This window comes from Apiospora kogelbergensis (genome assembly GCF_038363985.1).
Source record: "Apiospora kogelbergensis strain CBS 113332 chromosome Unknown utg000007l_segment0_segment0, whole genome shotgun sequence".
Taxonomy (NCBI): Eukaryota; Fungi; Ascomycota; class Sordariomycetes; order Amphisphaeriales; family Apiosporaceae; genus Apiospora; species Apiospora kogelbergensis.
The window spans coordinates 155,151-169,419 of NW_027117424.1; the positions used below are offsets into that span (position 1 = coordinate 155,151).

The window sequence follows — 14,269 nt, forward strand, 5'->3', positions numbered from 1 at the left end:
CAGCAACGTGAAGAGCATGTTGGAGCTGCAGTTGGTCCAGGTATGACCACGATAGTGTTGATTCATCGGCATATGAACATAGTTCAGCAGTACACCCGCTTCGTAGCCAGTCTAGTTCGCCAACACGTACTACTGGAAGGTCTCTTTCGTTATTTTCCTCAGAGATAGCATCCTTGCCACTATTTATCTATTCAATGCTGCCTACTATATCCCATTTGATTCTTTGACATATAATAGCTGGTAGTGTGGTTCTTTCTAAGACTACAGCCACGGCGGGTAGCAGACGGAACGAAGGTGCTTTGTGCTATTAGGCAAGCTTTTGGGGCGTTGGCGTTGGCAATGAATAAGGGTTGCCATTGCGTAGGTCACAATGTGATTTGAGACAATTGAGTAATCGATTCCAGACAAAAATCACTTGCTGGCCTTGACGCGCACACTACAAGTGTACACCAGTTCTCGTGTCATCGATTTGTTATTGCTGATAGACCTATGTACGATCCAACTACCATCCCCATTTGGTCATGCACGTCAATAAGTGGCACCACCTGCAACCAAATGCATCACCCCAAAAAGCTGCGCAAATGGCCTAATCCAGTTATACGGTAACTAGCATCTGCAGCCTCAGCCTCTGACGGCCGGCATGTAACATCCGCTTACTGCTCTTCCAAGAGGAAACCGACGCCTAATTGGCTGTATTAGGACTCGACGTTTGGCTATAAGGGGCGCCGATGCCTCATCTAATTCCAGCGCGCCCTTGAGTCCTAATCCCAAGTCGACCCACATGTGCAACCTCTATACAACGGATTTGTGCCTGCATTTGGTTCGCTCCTCTAGTGCCGCGGAAGTCTTACGGGCTCTTGAAGTGCGACCAGCTATTGTGACTTCCAGCCAGAAATGCACAAGGGCTCTTCCTGGGGTACGCCGCTGTGTCATTGTGGGTCTACGGTTACTTGGGCCGCTGCGCCGCAAAAGAACCCTCCGCCCCTCCCCCTAGAAACGAACATTTCGGTGTAGATGGAGCATCCAGAGTGGGCCTTGGATCATTAGGGAATCGCCTTCTCAACATTTGATGCTATCAAGCATCAATTTCTATCAGCATTTGCTGTAGTGGCGCAAGGAAGACTTAAGCATGTCACAGTAGCATTAGACGAAGATCAGTTTGTCATAGTCGTAAGTAAAGTACGACAGAACCGGCGCCTTTGGTCCTAACAACGCGGAGTCGCAAGCCGACGCTCTAAGGGACCTGGCCCGCTAGTGGCGCTCGTGCGCCATAGCTACTCTTCTGTCTCTACACGACAACTATGGAAGCCAGGGCCGAACTCAGCCCACGAAAATCTAGAAGGCTCTCCACGGATGCAGCAAGAAGAGAATAACATCGCCTGATTATTCTGAATCCAATATGATCCGGCCGTCTACGCCGAAACGGTACAAGCGGAGCGGGGGGGATATCAGACTTTATAGCCCTAGACAGGTATAGGCTGCACCACTAGCTGTACGTCCAGCGTCCATTCCTATCTTCTTGACCGGTGTCATCAGCAAATCTCTGCATCGCTACTAATACAGTATGTAACATAAATGAAGCGGGCTAGATATCGACAATTTCTAATTTCCCGTACATATATACGTTTCTTGTACTGTTAAATCCAGATCCAGCGTCCGGATCCAAATCAAGGATTCTTGCCAATGAGGTAGAGCGGGGTATCTGTATAGCGAACAAAGGCCAAATTCTCGTGGTCAAGAATCTAATATTAAAATGTGGATACTGAACCGGGTTTTCACAGTACAGTAATCAATGTGTATGCTATATACACCCACGACACAGTACAGTGCATACAACATGTAACTATCAGGTCCATTATTACTTATTGTCAAACTATATGATACTGCAGGCAGAGAGTAAACAATGGACAATATTAACGCAGGAGCGTTTTATGGCTACCAGGAGTGAGTCGGGATTGGAAGCTCAACGTGATTTCAATTCAAAATCACTACCTTCTCTCTAACGTTAAACTAAAGCAACGAGTGGAGGAATTCATAGCTTAGCATATATGCAATGCTAGCTGGAGGGCGACGAATGCAAGTAGGTTCGAATCCTGCTGCGGTCCGACCCGGCTCATGGCAGTCGATAACAGCCATAACGTGGCTCGTGGACGCCATAAATCTCCACAAAACAACGCAACGACTCGACGACGATTATCGTCACATAACGAAAGACCAAGCCATACTAAGGCTACAAATGTACTCCTAAATATATACTTGATAATGACTTAGGATCATTATCGTCGGAGCGGTGGCATATATACCAAGGTTTCTATACTCTCCTCTGTGTTGAGGAGTAAGCCCTCATCAGGGCTAGGTTCGACTACATGTCTATCATAGCTAGATAGCTGCATACGGACAATAAACTTGATTCAAAAGAAAATGCTAGCTGGAAACAATAAGAAGCCAAAAGCTTCGTGTCCTTCATATGACAATATTTACGTGAACTTCCAGTTTGAATTTAGAACGTGACGAGCAACATCCAGTCTATGCACATGCTTCTTCCAATATGAAGGTATAATCACTTGAATTATTACTACTAGAAAGCTTCGAAAGGACACTCCATGTGCCTATTGTAAACTCAAGAACTCTTCTTCAAGCAAGTCGTCCGCACTTTTGCCCACAGAGTCCTGCTCGATGACATTATCTAGCTTCGTCAACCAATCGTCCAGCTTTTTGTTGATATTTTCAAATCTATGAAGCGGTTCAGTATATGTTTCCGTAAGTCCTTTGAACTGCCTACCCATTGTCGACTACCTGCTTGCTGTGGTAGAGAATCAGTGCGAGCCACAAGAAAATAGGCACAAGCTACGTACAGTGCGTCAATACTGAAGGGATGATTAGTAAGAGGAAAAGGAAGGTATTGGATAGCGTGAGCGGACGTTACCTTTGGCCAAGCTGTTTAACTTGGATAGACTGTTCGTCAAGGTCGGATGATAGTTGAAATATAGCATCGGCGAGGGCTTTGGGATGGTCGGGTATACTAAGAGTATGTGGCAATTAGTAACAAGCCTGGCTGTGGCAGATATGCAGATCGTGTTGACTTGCTCTGGTAAATGGAAGTCACTTTGTGGACGTGTCTGTACAGTGGGGGTTGGCTGGAAGTTCGCTGCAGCTTGGAAGGTAAGGTTACGTTGCACAGGAGGCACTCGCACCTGGCGAGATCTCCGAACAACAGGCGCTATCGGTTGCCGAGCCTTGTTCCTGGCTTGAAACATGGTGGGTAGTGTGGTAGGAATGATGGTGTTTGGCTGGAAACAAGGCCTTATTTGTAGGTCACTCTCGTGTGTCAAACATCGCTGGGTCCTTGCCGTGGAAGATCAGTAAATAGCTGAAACTCTTTCGTACCGGAACTGGAGCTTGCTATGGATGCGAGAATACGTCCTAGGGTGGCTTTCGACAGACAGCAGATATTGGATAAATATCGTACATACTTTGGAGGGATGAGATGAAGAGGCTAAAGCAGCTTTCATGCCATGGTTCAGATAAATAGGCTCTATAGCCCATAGTGCAGCCCCTGCTCTACAACTCACTCAACTAGTTTGGACTATCATTCTTTAGCCAGGATATCATGGATTGCACTCCATCCTCTCATATATCAACACTGATGTTGCCTTTAAGCGTTTTAAGCGCCGCAGTCCAAGAGTTCGCGTTGCAACTTCAGAATAGTCAAGCCCATATCCAGAGACTATACGCAGACAGGTCTCAAATGCAGATGAGAGTAGCGGAACTCGTAAAGGAAATTGAAGAGATGCAGGCGGTTTACGATCTTCAAGAGCAGACGGTGCAAAGCCAGACAGAACTTATCCGGGCTTTGGAAAGCGAACAGATCTGTCCTAGCCCCTTCCTCAAATCAGCTGATGCATATTTGCCCCGACCAGCTACGCTGGAGCCTGCTTCCCCAACACAAGAGTATTTTATGAACCATACGAACGAAGCTCTTCAGCCGATACCAGGCATGTCGGAGGTGAACACAGCAGAATGAGCCGGAAGGGGAACAGAGCTTTTACTTGACTGGCAGTGAACAGTCAAGTCCTGATATGCTGTGGCGGGAAGATGAAGACGCCCTCAAACGTGAGAGAGAACTAGAGATACATATATCGATAGACTACGGTTTTGTTTGACACCGAAAACATGCATCTATTTCTTGCAACCTCGGTGAGCCGATCATGAAACCAATCTACTGTTTCAACTGTTAATACTTTGAGACTCATGTTCTTGACACCAACACAAATATATCAGTTCTACAGGCCCGACGGGAAAAGATAATTGACCGAATCAGCATAGATCAACAAGAGGATTGCTTTTTGAACATCCGCCCATATGGCGAGAGCTGTGTGTTAATGAAGACTTCGCGTACAGTACTGCAATCTCTCTAGGCATCTTTTGGGGGCTAGGTAAAATAAATCGTCCATATCATAACTACTAATTATGGAGGTTTCAATTTCAAATCGCATAGTCGCGGAACACCCCTTCCAATCCCAATAACAAAGACAGATATCCAGGGATCGAGCGTCAATCGATGCGTGGAGCCCGTATACTAACGTGTGACGGATTTAACCCCTTTCATATATTGTGGTTGACTCTCTACCGGCGTGTAGTAGCCTGAAGTAGAGTATGAAAAGTACAGGACCAGCCTCGTCCATAGTATTGATCTGGCCTCTGGCCTCGCAATAGACGGAGTTCGGCGTATTGGCTACAAAGGCGTACTGCGCCAGTAGCAACTCAGCCTCTAAGCGAAGAAGGGGCTTCAGAAGCCCCTCCCACGACACGACCGGCAAGACCAGCTCGTATCTCTCAGCTGGCTGAAGAGCCAGATCCACCAAAAGGTGAAAGAAAGATGGAAGCAGCTGTGGGACCTCGAAGAACAGAATGAAGACCATGGCCGACGCGTTCACGGCCTGGGGAAACAGTACCGACTGCTGACCAGAAAACCACCGAAGTTTACGCTGAAACCCTTCGACTACTCTGGATTCCCTCGGAGTGTCTCGTCCGCGTATATCCAGCTACGCACAGGCATAGGACACATAGCAACATACCTACGCCTCATAGGGAAAACCGACTCAGACGTCTGTAGGTATTGCGGCAGAACGAAGCAGACGACAACGCATCTCCTCCTCTACTGTCGGCACTTCAGCAGGCAGCGACAGCATCTACAGAGGCAGCTCATGGGGCTCCCTCTCACGACTAGCGTTCTTTTCACTACCATGCGTGGAAAGGGGGCTCTGCTCTCGTTTCTACGGGAAACAAAGCTTCCCTTTTGTTAACTTCACTAGAAAGGCTGAACATGGACAGCAAGTTGAGCGATGGAATTTCTGGATCTGGACTCTCCTGGCTTGAAAGGAGTAAGCCCTCATCAGGGCTAGGTTTGTCATAATGTCTGTCATAGCTAGATAGCTGCATACGGACAATAAACTTGATTCAAAAAAAAAAAAAAAAACTCAGCCTCTATTCTATCTCCATGATGTAGCTCTATTTAAATTATACCATTTTTTCCCCATCGATTCTGCCTCGGCACCTGGGGACGTAACTTGACCATGGTTTTATACACTCCGCTTCACATCCAATCAAGTACTGTATAGTGCAATATGTGCAGAAGTACAGCATTGTACTGTACCTGAATTGGTCTTTGAGTAGGAATCAGAATATCCATGCGAGCCAATAATAAACTGTTGGGAGATACCTCTCCTCCCTTCTCTGCAAGTCTACCAGACTCCAGATGTATCTAGATTCTTCTATAGACACTCTGTCCATTTTTGACTAGGTCTATAAAGACCTAGCCTGCAACCAGGCTTCAGGAGTGGAAGCCCAAGGCATTAGACAATACACTCCTTCACCCCCCACTTACATAAACTGTACCACTGTTAAAGTAACGTTGCTGTGTGGTAGAGCCTCCTCTGGATCTGAATAACACAGTAGTTCAACATTGCATCCGCGTCCCCTGTTCGCCTGTTCCATTATAGTCTCAGTCGCAGCTATATTAGGTCGTCTTATATGTGTATCTGGTTAACGTAGCGCTTAGTTTAACTGCTATATGGGATAGGTCCAAAGCACCTGCCGGTCGATTTACTATGTTAGAATCCCCAATCCATTGCCCATGCATTCTATCCAAGTTAATAAACCTAGGACCAAAGTTAAATTCCCGATATTGTGCTCTACTTGCAAGCAGCTACAAGCACAAGCAGCCGAGATCGAGGGGCTTCGACAGCTGTGTTGGCGATTGGAGGTTGAGAAAGACGATATGGGACTTCGCCTCTCTCAACTAGAGGAACAATTAGAAGAACAGAAATTGCGCCAGGAGATCACCGAGATAGAGCTTGACCAACACAAAGACGCCCTTGCGGAAAAGGTCAGAGCTCTCGACGAGAGAGACGACCTTGTCAGGACCCAAGAGATTATTCTACACTGTTCCCAGGGCATGGAAAGGGACCTTTGTATGAGGGAGCGGGAGGAGAGGCCAATTGATGCATGTAACTCGCCCAGTTAACATCACGATGAAAGAGGATCCTTAGCACTCTCATTGGAAAAGACACTATTACACTTTGTACCTTCTCTATATAGCCTATCAATGGTCACGGTCGGATCCTCATATCACTATCTAAAATCATCGTAAGGCTTTTCCCATAGCCATCAAGCCACCCCATGACCTCCCACGAATATTTGCAGCAGACGAGGATCTTTCCCCGCCACCACACCGGCTACATTGTCTGGAGCTGGACTCACATCATCATAAGGAAACGAATACCCTTTCCCGTCGAGTTGGCATTCGTGTACGGCTCGGCTGTAGTGATTGGTTATTTTGCCGAGATAATATCTTGCACGGTCAACTGCAGGCTGGGTTTCGCCACCTTCGATGAGCAGGGTGGATCTTGTGAATGCAGCACATAATCTAGGCACAACTGAGCGGTGCACGGCATTATCGTCGGCGAGGATCGCAAAAGGTCCAGTACTACAACTCCATATATCTGATGCGCTTGGCCGTGCGTATCCCCGATTGTCCCCGTCGCAAGAAAGAAGCCCGTCTTGACCAACGCGGCAAGTAACGGAACCCATGCTTGACTGCGTATCTATCACAAGATCACGAGACGTATACTTTGACCATACTTGATTGACATAGGGCGCGTAGTACCCCTGCGTGACCCCCGGATGTACGCTCTCATAGAGGTTCGGCGAAAGAACACGCAATGGTCGACCGCTAGGTGCTTTGACGCACAGTTGGTCCCATGGTAGCCCGTCTAATCGACTTTGTTGTCGCAGCTGCTCGCAGACACTATAGACACCGTCACTTGCGAGACCAATAACCTTCTGCACATCTCCTTGCTCGAGTGTCAGCGTGAGACTAAGGATCAAGCCGACAAAGTCCACGAAGGATAAGTTGGCATACAGCCCGTCTCTATCAGTGTGCGTAAGCTCGACAAATCCCCAGTCCACCGTGTTTGAAGTATTTGTGCTATCTAAAACGGAAGGCGGAACGAGATAAGGCGAGCCGCCGTCCGAAGCCGCAACATGAAAGGGAAGCTGGCCCAATGAAATCCAGATCCGTCCTGAAACAACACAGTCTTGAATCGTGACGGCGAAGACGTTGGGCTGCTCTGCAATTGGGATTGAGATCAAGGCCTGATCGATTGGCGAAAAACCTGCATCCTCTGCTACTGCGGGATAAAACCAAGTGCCCGATCTGGTGAGGAACTTCGTGGCCCCAACTTGATCGACGCCTGTTATATAGACAAACGGTTGGCTCCCTTTGATGTTGTTGATGACTTCGACTTTCAATGGCTTCAGCGACATACAGCTATTGGAAATACCAGAATTGATGCCGGAAGAATTCGTCACAATCGCTCTCTTGCTAGCTGTCATTGCAGCAATGTGTTGTCCGAGCTGAATGGATATAAACACACCAACAAAAGCAAAGAATAATCGCACTGGTTGGAGAAAGAGCATTCCGGCTTGATGCTATGCGAGGATCATGGAACGGCAATCCCGACAAGCTTGCTCCGTACAGCAATGAAATGCGAGAGGAAAGTGAGTACATAGGTCGAGGAATATTTGACTAAGGTGACAAAAAGGGTCACTTCCTCCCGTAGGAATCTAATCTATCATGTCCTTCCAGTGCTGTCCTGAGCTGCAACTGGACGCCTCAGAAATCTCCCTTTGGCTACGTCCCACTTTGTATCCCCTCCAATGTATAAGATATGCAAGCGACGCAAGTTGTTGTTGTTCCATTGTTTGACATCTGGGAAAAGTCAGAGCCGCTTCAACCCCCTGGGGGTATGGATGTGCTACCTACAGTATCCATCTATCATTCTCCTATAGTAAGTACACATTGTGATCTAGGGTCAGAGGAGGATCTTCTGTCTTGCGACTGACTTTGATGAACTTCATCTACTCCGTTTTGGGACTCCAGACTAAGCGGCTCAACTTGGAGTGCCGAAAAGCCTCTTCCTGCTGCTCGTTGTCGGCATACAACTAGCTCCAATACGTATTCCCCCTTTGGAACCATGTAGGGCTGTCTATTGCTCCTGGATAGAAACACAGGCTGCTTCGCCACAGGCCCAGGCAGCTCAGGCATTGCTCAGGCAGCTCAGTCGTTGCTCAGACAGCTCAGTCACAGCTCCAGCGTGCCCCAGGGTGCTCAGTTGTGGCTCAGGACGCTCATGTAAAGCTCAGGTAACATCATCCGGTCGTTAGATACCTTTCTTATATATTTCATGCAGAGAGTACTAGACATCCATACAGCAATGTTTTTTCTGATTAGTCTTGCTAATTATCTCGCTCCCTCTTATGTCCGGTATTGTCAGGACTATAACCGGAAAAGCTCTACTAGGCTCGAAGTCGCTTCTAGGGATATATAATGCTAGCTAGCGATGCTCCCAGACATATTCTAGTGAATGCAGCTTCAAATACCTACGTGCATCTCTCCACTCTATCTCGTCAATCACGTAATAAGTTAGCGAGCGGACCGAATACGTAGCTTATTGGGCCAAGACTTCGTAAAGTTCAAGCGTAATAAGCCCTGTTATCCGGAGCATTTCTCTCGCATTCAATAAGATCAAATTTCCACATTTAGACAGGATGATACGAGCTTCGAAGAATCAAGCAAGAATCACGACTTATGCTCTTGCGACAGAATGGGGTGCCTTCGCCTCTTATAACGAGTACTGCTGACTTTTTGCACTTCTGTGATCTCTGAGTATATCAAAAGGAAAAGGAACCACCCGCCTAGACGAGCTGCTCCGGTCACAAAGGCCAGCCGATGCTTGGTTGCGCTTGGCTGGTTGGATAATGTGTACGACTTGAAGAGTTCGACTCATGGCGACTACCGTCAAAAGGAGATGAGATCCGCTGCACGGTCTCCTGGTAGTTCTATGTACGAGAAAGCGCTCTTTAGCTAATCACTTGCGGCGATTCATATCCCGCACCGTTCGGCCATCTGCATTGATTTTTTGATTGAGCTTCCGGTCTGAACAAGATTTAGAGCAGACAAATTGAGTGAGACGGACTATAAGTCCTACTAGTGTTTTACGAATCTACAGTTGTGTGGCATGGGCTTCAAGGTACAGATCTGGGCTTGAGCGAGGAAATAAAGGGGACAAGTGTCCAGAAGGGCGATGGACGGTGCAAAGGTGGTATTTGAAAATGGATGCAAGAGTAGAGCGATCAAAGCATTGGGAAGGCGGTCAGAAGTAGAAGTGGATAAGGAAGGCGGTGGGTGTCATGAAGGTTGAGGGGCGGTCAATGGTGGCCCGAGCGCCCGGAATTGGGTCTCGGACAATACGTCATTCCCTGTTTTTAATTCGAGATTCACCCCACTAGGGTGAATGAGACCAAATACGCAGCTGTGAGCGTCCTGCGATGGGTTGGCCGTCTTTGTGGCGCTAATGGCCGCGCAGAGGTAAGAGTATCTGGTTAATTGTTTAAATTTCCACCTACTATAGTAGGGTTCTGTCGCGAATATGCTCCAACTTATCTACCCCAACTATTCCTTTCATACTCTCTACTACCTTACCAAGGCAGATAGTCGCGGACCGTCAATCTCTAGTCCGTCTGTTATTGGGTAGTACCAGCTGAAGGTAGGTCCCTCAGCTGCTCAAGAAACAGTACCATGGATTTCCAAGGCGTGTCTCTGTAGGTGCATCTTGTGATCAAGCGTTCTGAGGCAAGCTGGACATTCACTCGAATCATCGTCCTTCAGGTTCCTCAAATGCTTACGTTTGAAATGCTTGGACAAATCGCCCGGCGTGTAGAACTCCCGGGTGAGCTCCTGAACCAAAGAATCCTCAGACGGTAGCAAGTGTGCCTTTCCGACGCAGAGAAAGCATCGCCGAGGCCTGTCTTTCTCGTCGCATATAAAGATAGATACCATGGCAGCTTCCACTAAATCGGAAGATGGTGGGCTCGGCTTTGCAGGCCTGCCGGACTTAGGCGACGCAGACTGTCGCCGAGGCACGGTGCAGCCTTCCTCAACTGTACAGTACGCCATGACAGCGATGATAGCATCGTCGCGCCGTCGGTACTGTCCTTCCAGGTCGGTAGCGGGCGGCACCGTGAGCGCTGCCATCAACCGTTTCTGCGCAGGTCGCTGAGGACGACCGGTCGAGGCCGTCTCCGATGGCGAGGAGCAAAACCACGACCTTGCAGCTGGCGGTCAATATCTTCTACGGCTTGTTTGGCAGTCCATGCCTGTCTGATCTGCTGCTTGAGTTCCCTCCTCAGACGCTTCTTTAATTTCTGCTGGTCACGCATGGCATTCTGGTATTCTTTGGACCCCTTGGGTAGCTGCCGGAGCTCCCGTGTCCGATTTTGAATGACCGGATGGGTAGTAATGGATGCCGACTCTTCAGGAGTCAGATCCACGGGACGGCGTCTGCTCAGAGAGTGGCCAACGCTGCAAGATTGCTTAACGAGCGCGTGCTGTGGCTTGGTGCCCCGGACGATACTGCCGATATCTCGATCGATCTCACGCCCTAGGTAGTGCCTTCGCACAGGGACCGAGTTGGCGTGATCCATGGCGAGGTTCCTCAGGTCTTCGCTGATGTCGACTTGAGTCTGGGGTTAGCTCGGTACATAATAAGAGGTGGCGGAAGGAACAGACCGCTCGTCGTCCATTCGTTGGCTGCATTATAGCGCAAGTTGTACGGAATTGTTTCGTATGCCAATCCGAGCAGCTCGCCGCACCTCCTCGTCCAGGCTGCTATCATGCCATAGGAGATGGGTTTGTTGTCGGATATCACGTACCCCATCAAGGTCTGTACCGCTCGTCGGAAGACATGGACGTGTTCCAACTCCTCCCGGAGCGGCAGCAGCAACTCCGTCTCGCCGGGATAAATGTTTAGCTTCTTCAAGCTGTGGGGCGAAGTGAGGGTCGTGGCGCGGAACGCTTGATGGCGGAATAAGATGCCCAGGAGGAAGACATGAGTGTTCAGTAGCAAGGAAGACGCCGACAGAGTCTCGGGCAGTGGGTAGGTATTCCTAGTTGTGTGTCAGTACACTGGATCGAGGGGTGTGGGAAGTGACGAACGCAGCCTTCTCGCCGAGGTAAGACTTGGTAAAGGCCAGAGTAAACTTGACCAGTGTGTTATGTGGCCCACCGTCCGGATCGCGTTCGAGCATAATCATGAGATCGCCGAAGCGAAGGCGCAGGATCGACTGCGGCCGGGCGCCGGCCGGAGCCAGGAGGAGGAGAAACAATACGGCGTAGATGCGCAGCTCGCCGAGCTTGAACGACTTCTTCGTCGTACTTAGCGTCGTCTTGATTTGCCCCTCAAGCTGGTCCACCGTCATGCATCGGTTTGGTCTCCGCTCCTCGCTGAGACCAAATTTCTTCGCGAGGGCTCGGAGAACCTACCATGGTCAGTCACGTCTTCCAGCGGGACCGTGAGGTGGACGCACCTTGTGCATGCTGCGGTTCAGCATGGGGTCGACCTTCTCCCCGACTGCCCTCTCGTAGGCGAGTCGAAACACTTTCCAGTAGGTCCCCAATGAAGAACGCTTCTTGATTCCGCGAAGCCGTCGCCCCTCCGGTGTGAATTTCTGGTTCAGCCTCCATTCGAAAAAATTGTACAGTAGGCCAATCGAGATCGGATCGTAATCATAAGTGTGTTTGACATGATTGCAAAATCTGATGCATGCACCGTTAGCCCAGTAATCAAGAGCGAGGTTGCAGGTAGCATACAGAAGCCACTGCTCCTCGACGCTGTTGATGAGCCGCGTAGTCCCCTCCTTGTAATCTTCGCTCTCGTAGTCGTCTTGGTTGAACACTTCCATAGACTCGATATAGTACTCCGGAGGATGGAGGTTTCCGCCAAAGATTTGGATCTGGTCCTCGATATCCAGCTCGGCGTCGGCATCGTCCACATCTCCATCATCGATGTCGGCGATGTCGATGTTCTTGACGCTCGTCACGGTGGAATGGGCGTCGCCTTCACTGTCGTGCACGTCGAAGACCGCGTTGTCGTCTGGCGACAACGATGCATCGGAACCGTTCAAGTCCGTGCAGGAATGCTTGAGTTGAGGCATACTATCGGGGGCGTACTGGTTGAAAGAAAACGTTTAGGGGCGCCCGATACAAGGTCAGACCTGGAGATGATGGAAAGAAGGTGGTGGGAGAACAAAAGGATGGTGCAGTCGCCGCCTTTTAACCAAGTCGCAGCGATGCCGCCATGTACGGCGGACAATGCATTCGCCATGCTGATTGCCTACACAATGGGCGCAAAGAAAGGGATTGAGAGCGGTTTCTGGATGTTTGCTGGCAAACGAGTCCAGCAGGGAGGACGGAAATGGGCGACGCTGACTTTTACCAGTCTGGTCGAGATACCTTGGTCGGTACGTCGAGGTACTTATCAGGAAAAGGTGGGACGTCCAGAGACTTAGGGGTTAATGACCGGGCTTAAAGCGGCGGCAAGTTGCCGGCAAGTCTGCCACCAAGACTGACGGCCAAACCCGCCCGAAACGGCGGGCCAATCGCCGTTTCTTTGTTTAATAAAGTAAATTAGTTATTTTCTTTACCTAAAGAAAAGGAAAAGTTATATATTTAATTTAATCTTATATCTATTAAATTAAAAGTATTAGATAATTATTTTTACTTTTCCTCCTTTATATAAGTATTTATTACTTATTATATTATTATAAATAAAAGAAAAGTAAATTATTTATGTTATTTATTTAATTATAAATAATAGAAAGATATTTTATTTAATTTTATAATTAATAAGTTAAAGGTATTAAGTAACTATTTCCATTATTCCTCTTAATTATAAATATTTATTACCTATTATATAATTATGAAAAAAGTTAAACTAGCTATTTTATTTATTTAATATTAAATAAAGGAAAAAAAATTTATTTAATTTTATATTTATTAAATTAAAGATATTAATTAATTATTTTTACTTTTCCTTTTATATTTAAATATTTATTCTTTAAATAAATAATTATAAAGTTAATAAAATAAAATAGCTATTTTAACATTTTTTTATTAAAATATAATTATTAATTTTAAATTTTATTTATATTTTTAATATTAAAGGTAAAAATTAAATATTTCTACTTTCCCTTTATATATAAGTAATTATTCTTTATATTAATAATAATTTCTTTAAAATACTAAATAAGTTATTTTATTCTTTTTATTTTAATATATTTATTATATTAAACTTTAAATTATATTTAAAATTAAAGCTTTAAATTAATTAATTCTATATTCCTTTTTATATTTAAGTATTTATTCTTTAAATAAATAATCCTTTTTTTAAGAATTAAATAAACTATTTTATTCTTTTATATTTAATTCTTTTATTTTTTATTTTAAAAACTTCCTTTTTTCTTCTACTTTACTTTACTTTTTTATTTTATTTCTTATTTTAACCTCCCTTCCCCACCTTTCAATTCTCTACTCTACCTTCCTACCCGCCACACTACACCAGCCACCTCTCAATTCCTTACAACATCCAACAATTGCCATTCCTAACTCAACACCAATTCCAACCGCCCATCTTCCTCGTCATCACCACCATTCAATCATCGCATGCACAACAGTCAGGCGCCTGTACTTCACGCCCAGTGCCATTCTCTACTGGTTCTACCCATCGGTCGCGTCGCGCCACTTATGGAAGGCTAGGGCACTGGGAAGGGATCTCTCAACTCTTCGTCCGTCTCGGCTGCGCAAGTGGCAAGGAGAGGAGTTTTGTAGATCGCCATCCGTCGAACCCGGCGCCTCTCTGTTTTTGCATCG

General features: G+C 47.0%; 2 protein-coding genes across 2 annotated transcripts; both read right to left on the bottom strand.

Moving 5' to 3' along the window:
• Window positions 1–6,669: 6,669 nt before the first annotated feature.
• Window positions 6,670–7,980, bottom strand: PG998_010389 (uncharacterized protein; the record flags this gene model as incomplete). Its single annotated transcript, XM_066877205.1, has 1 exon — window positions 6,670–7,980. One exon carries the CDS (start codon window positions 7,978–7,980, stop codon window positions 6,670–6,672), a length of 1,311 nt encoding a protein of 436 aa, XP_066726259.1.
• A 2,616-nt stretch (window positions 7,981–10,596) lies between these two features.
• Window positions 10,597–12,555, bottom strand: PG998_010390 (uncharacterized protein; the record flags this gene model as incomplete). The annotated part of the gene is made up of 5 exons (XM_066877206.1): window positions 10,597–11,078; window positions 11,132–11,508; window positions 11,558–11,880; window positions 11,929–12,157; window positions 12,212–12,555. The coding sequence occupies 5 exons, from the start codon at window positions 12,553–12,555 to the stop codon at window positions 10,597–10,599; spliced, it is 1,755 nt and encodes a 584-aa protein (XP_066726260.1).
• Window positions 12,556–14,269: the final 1,714 nt, after the last annotated feature.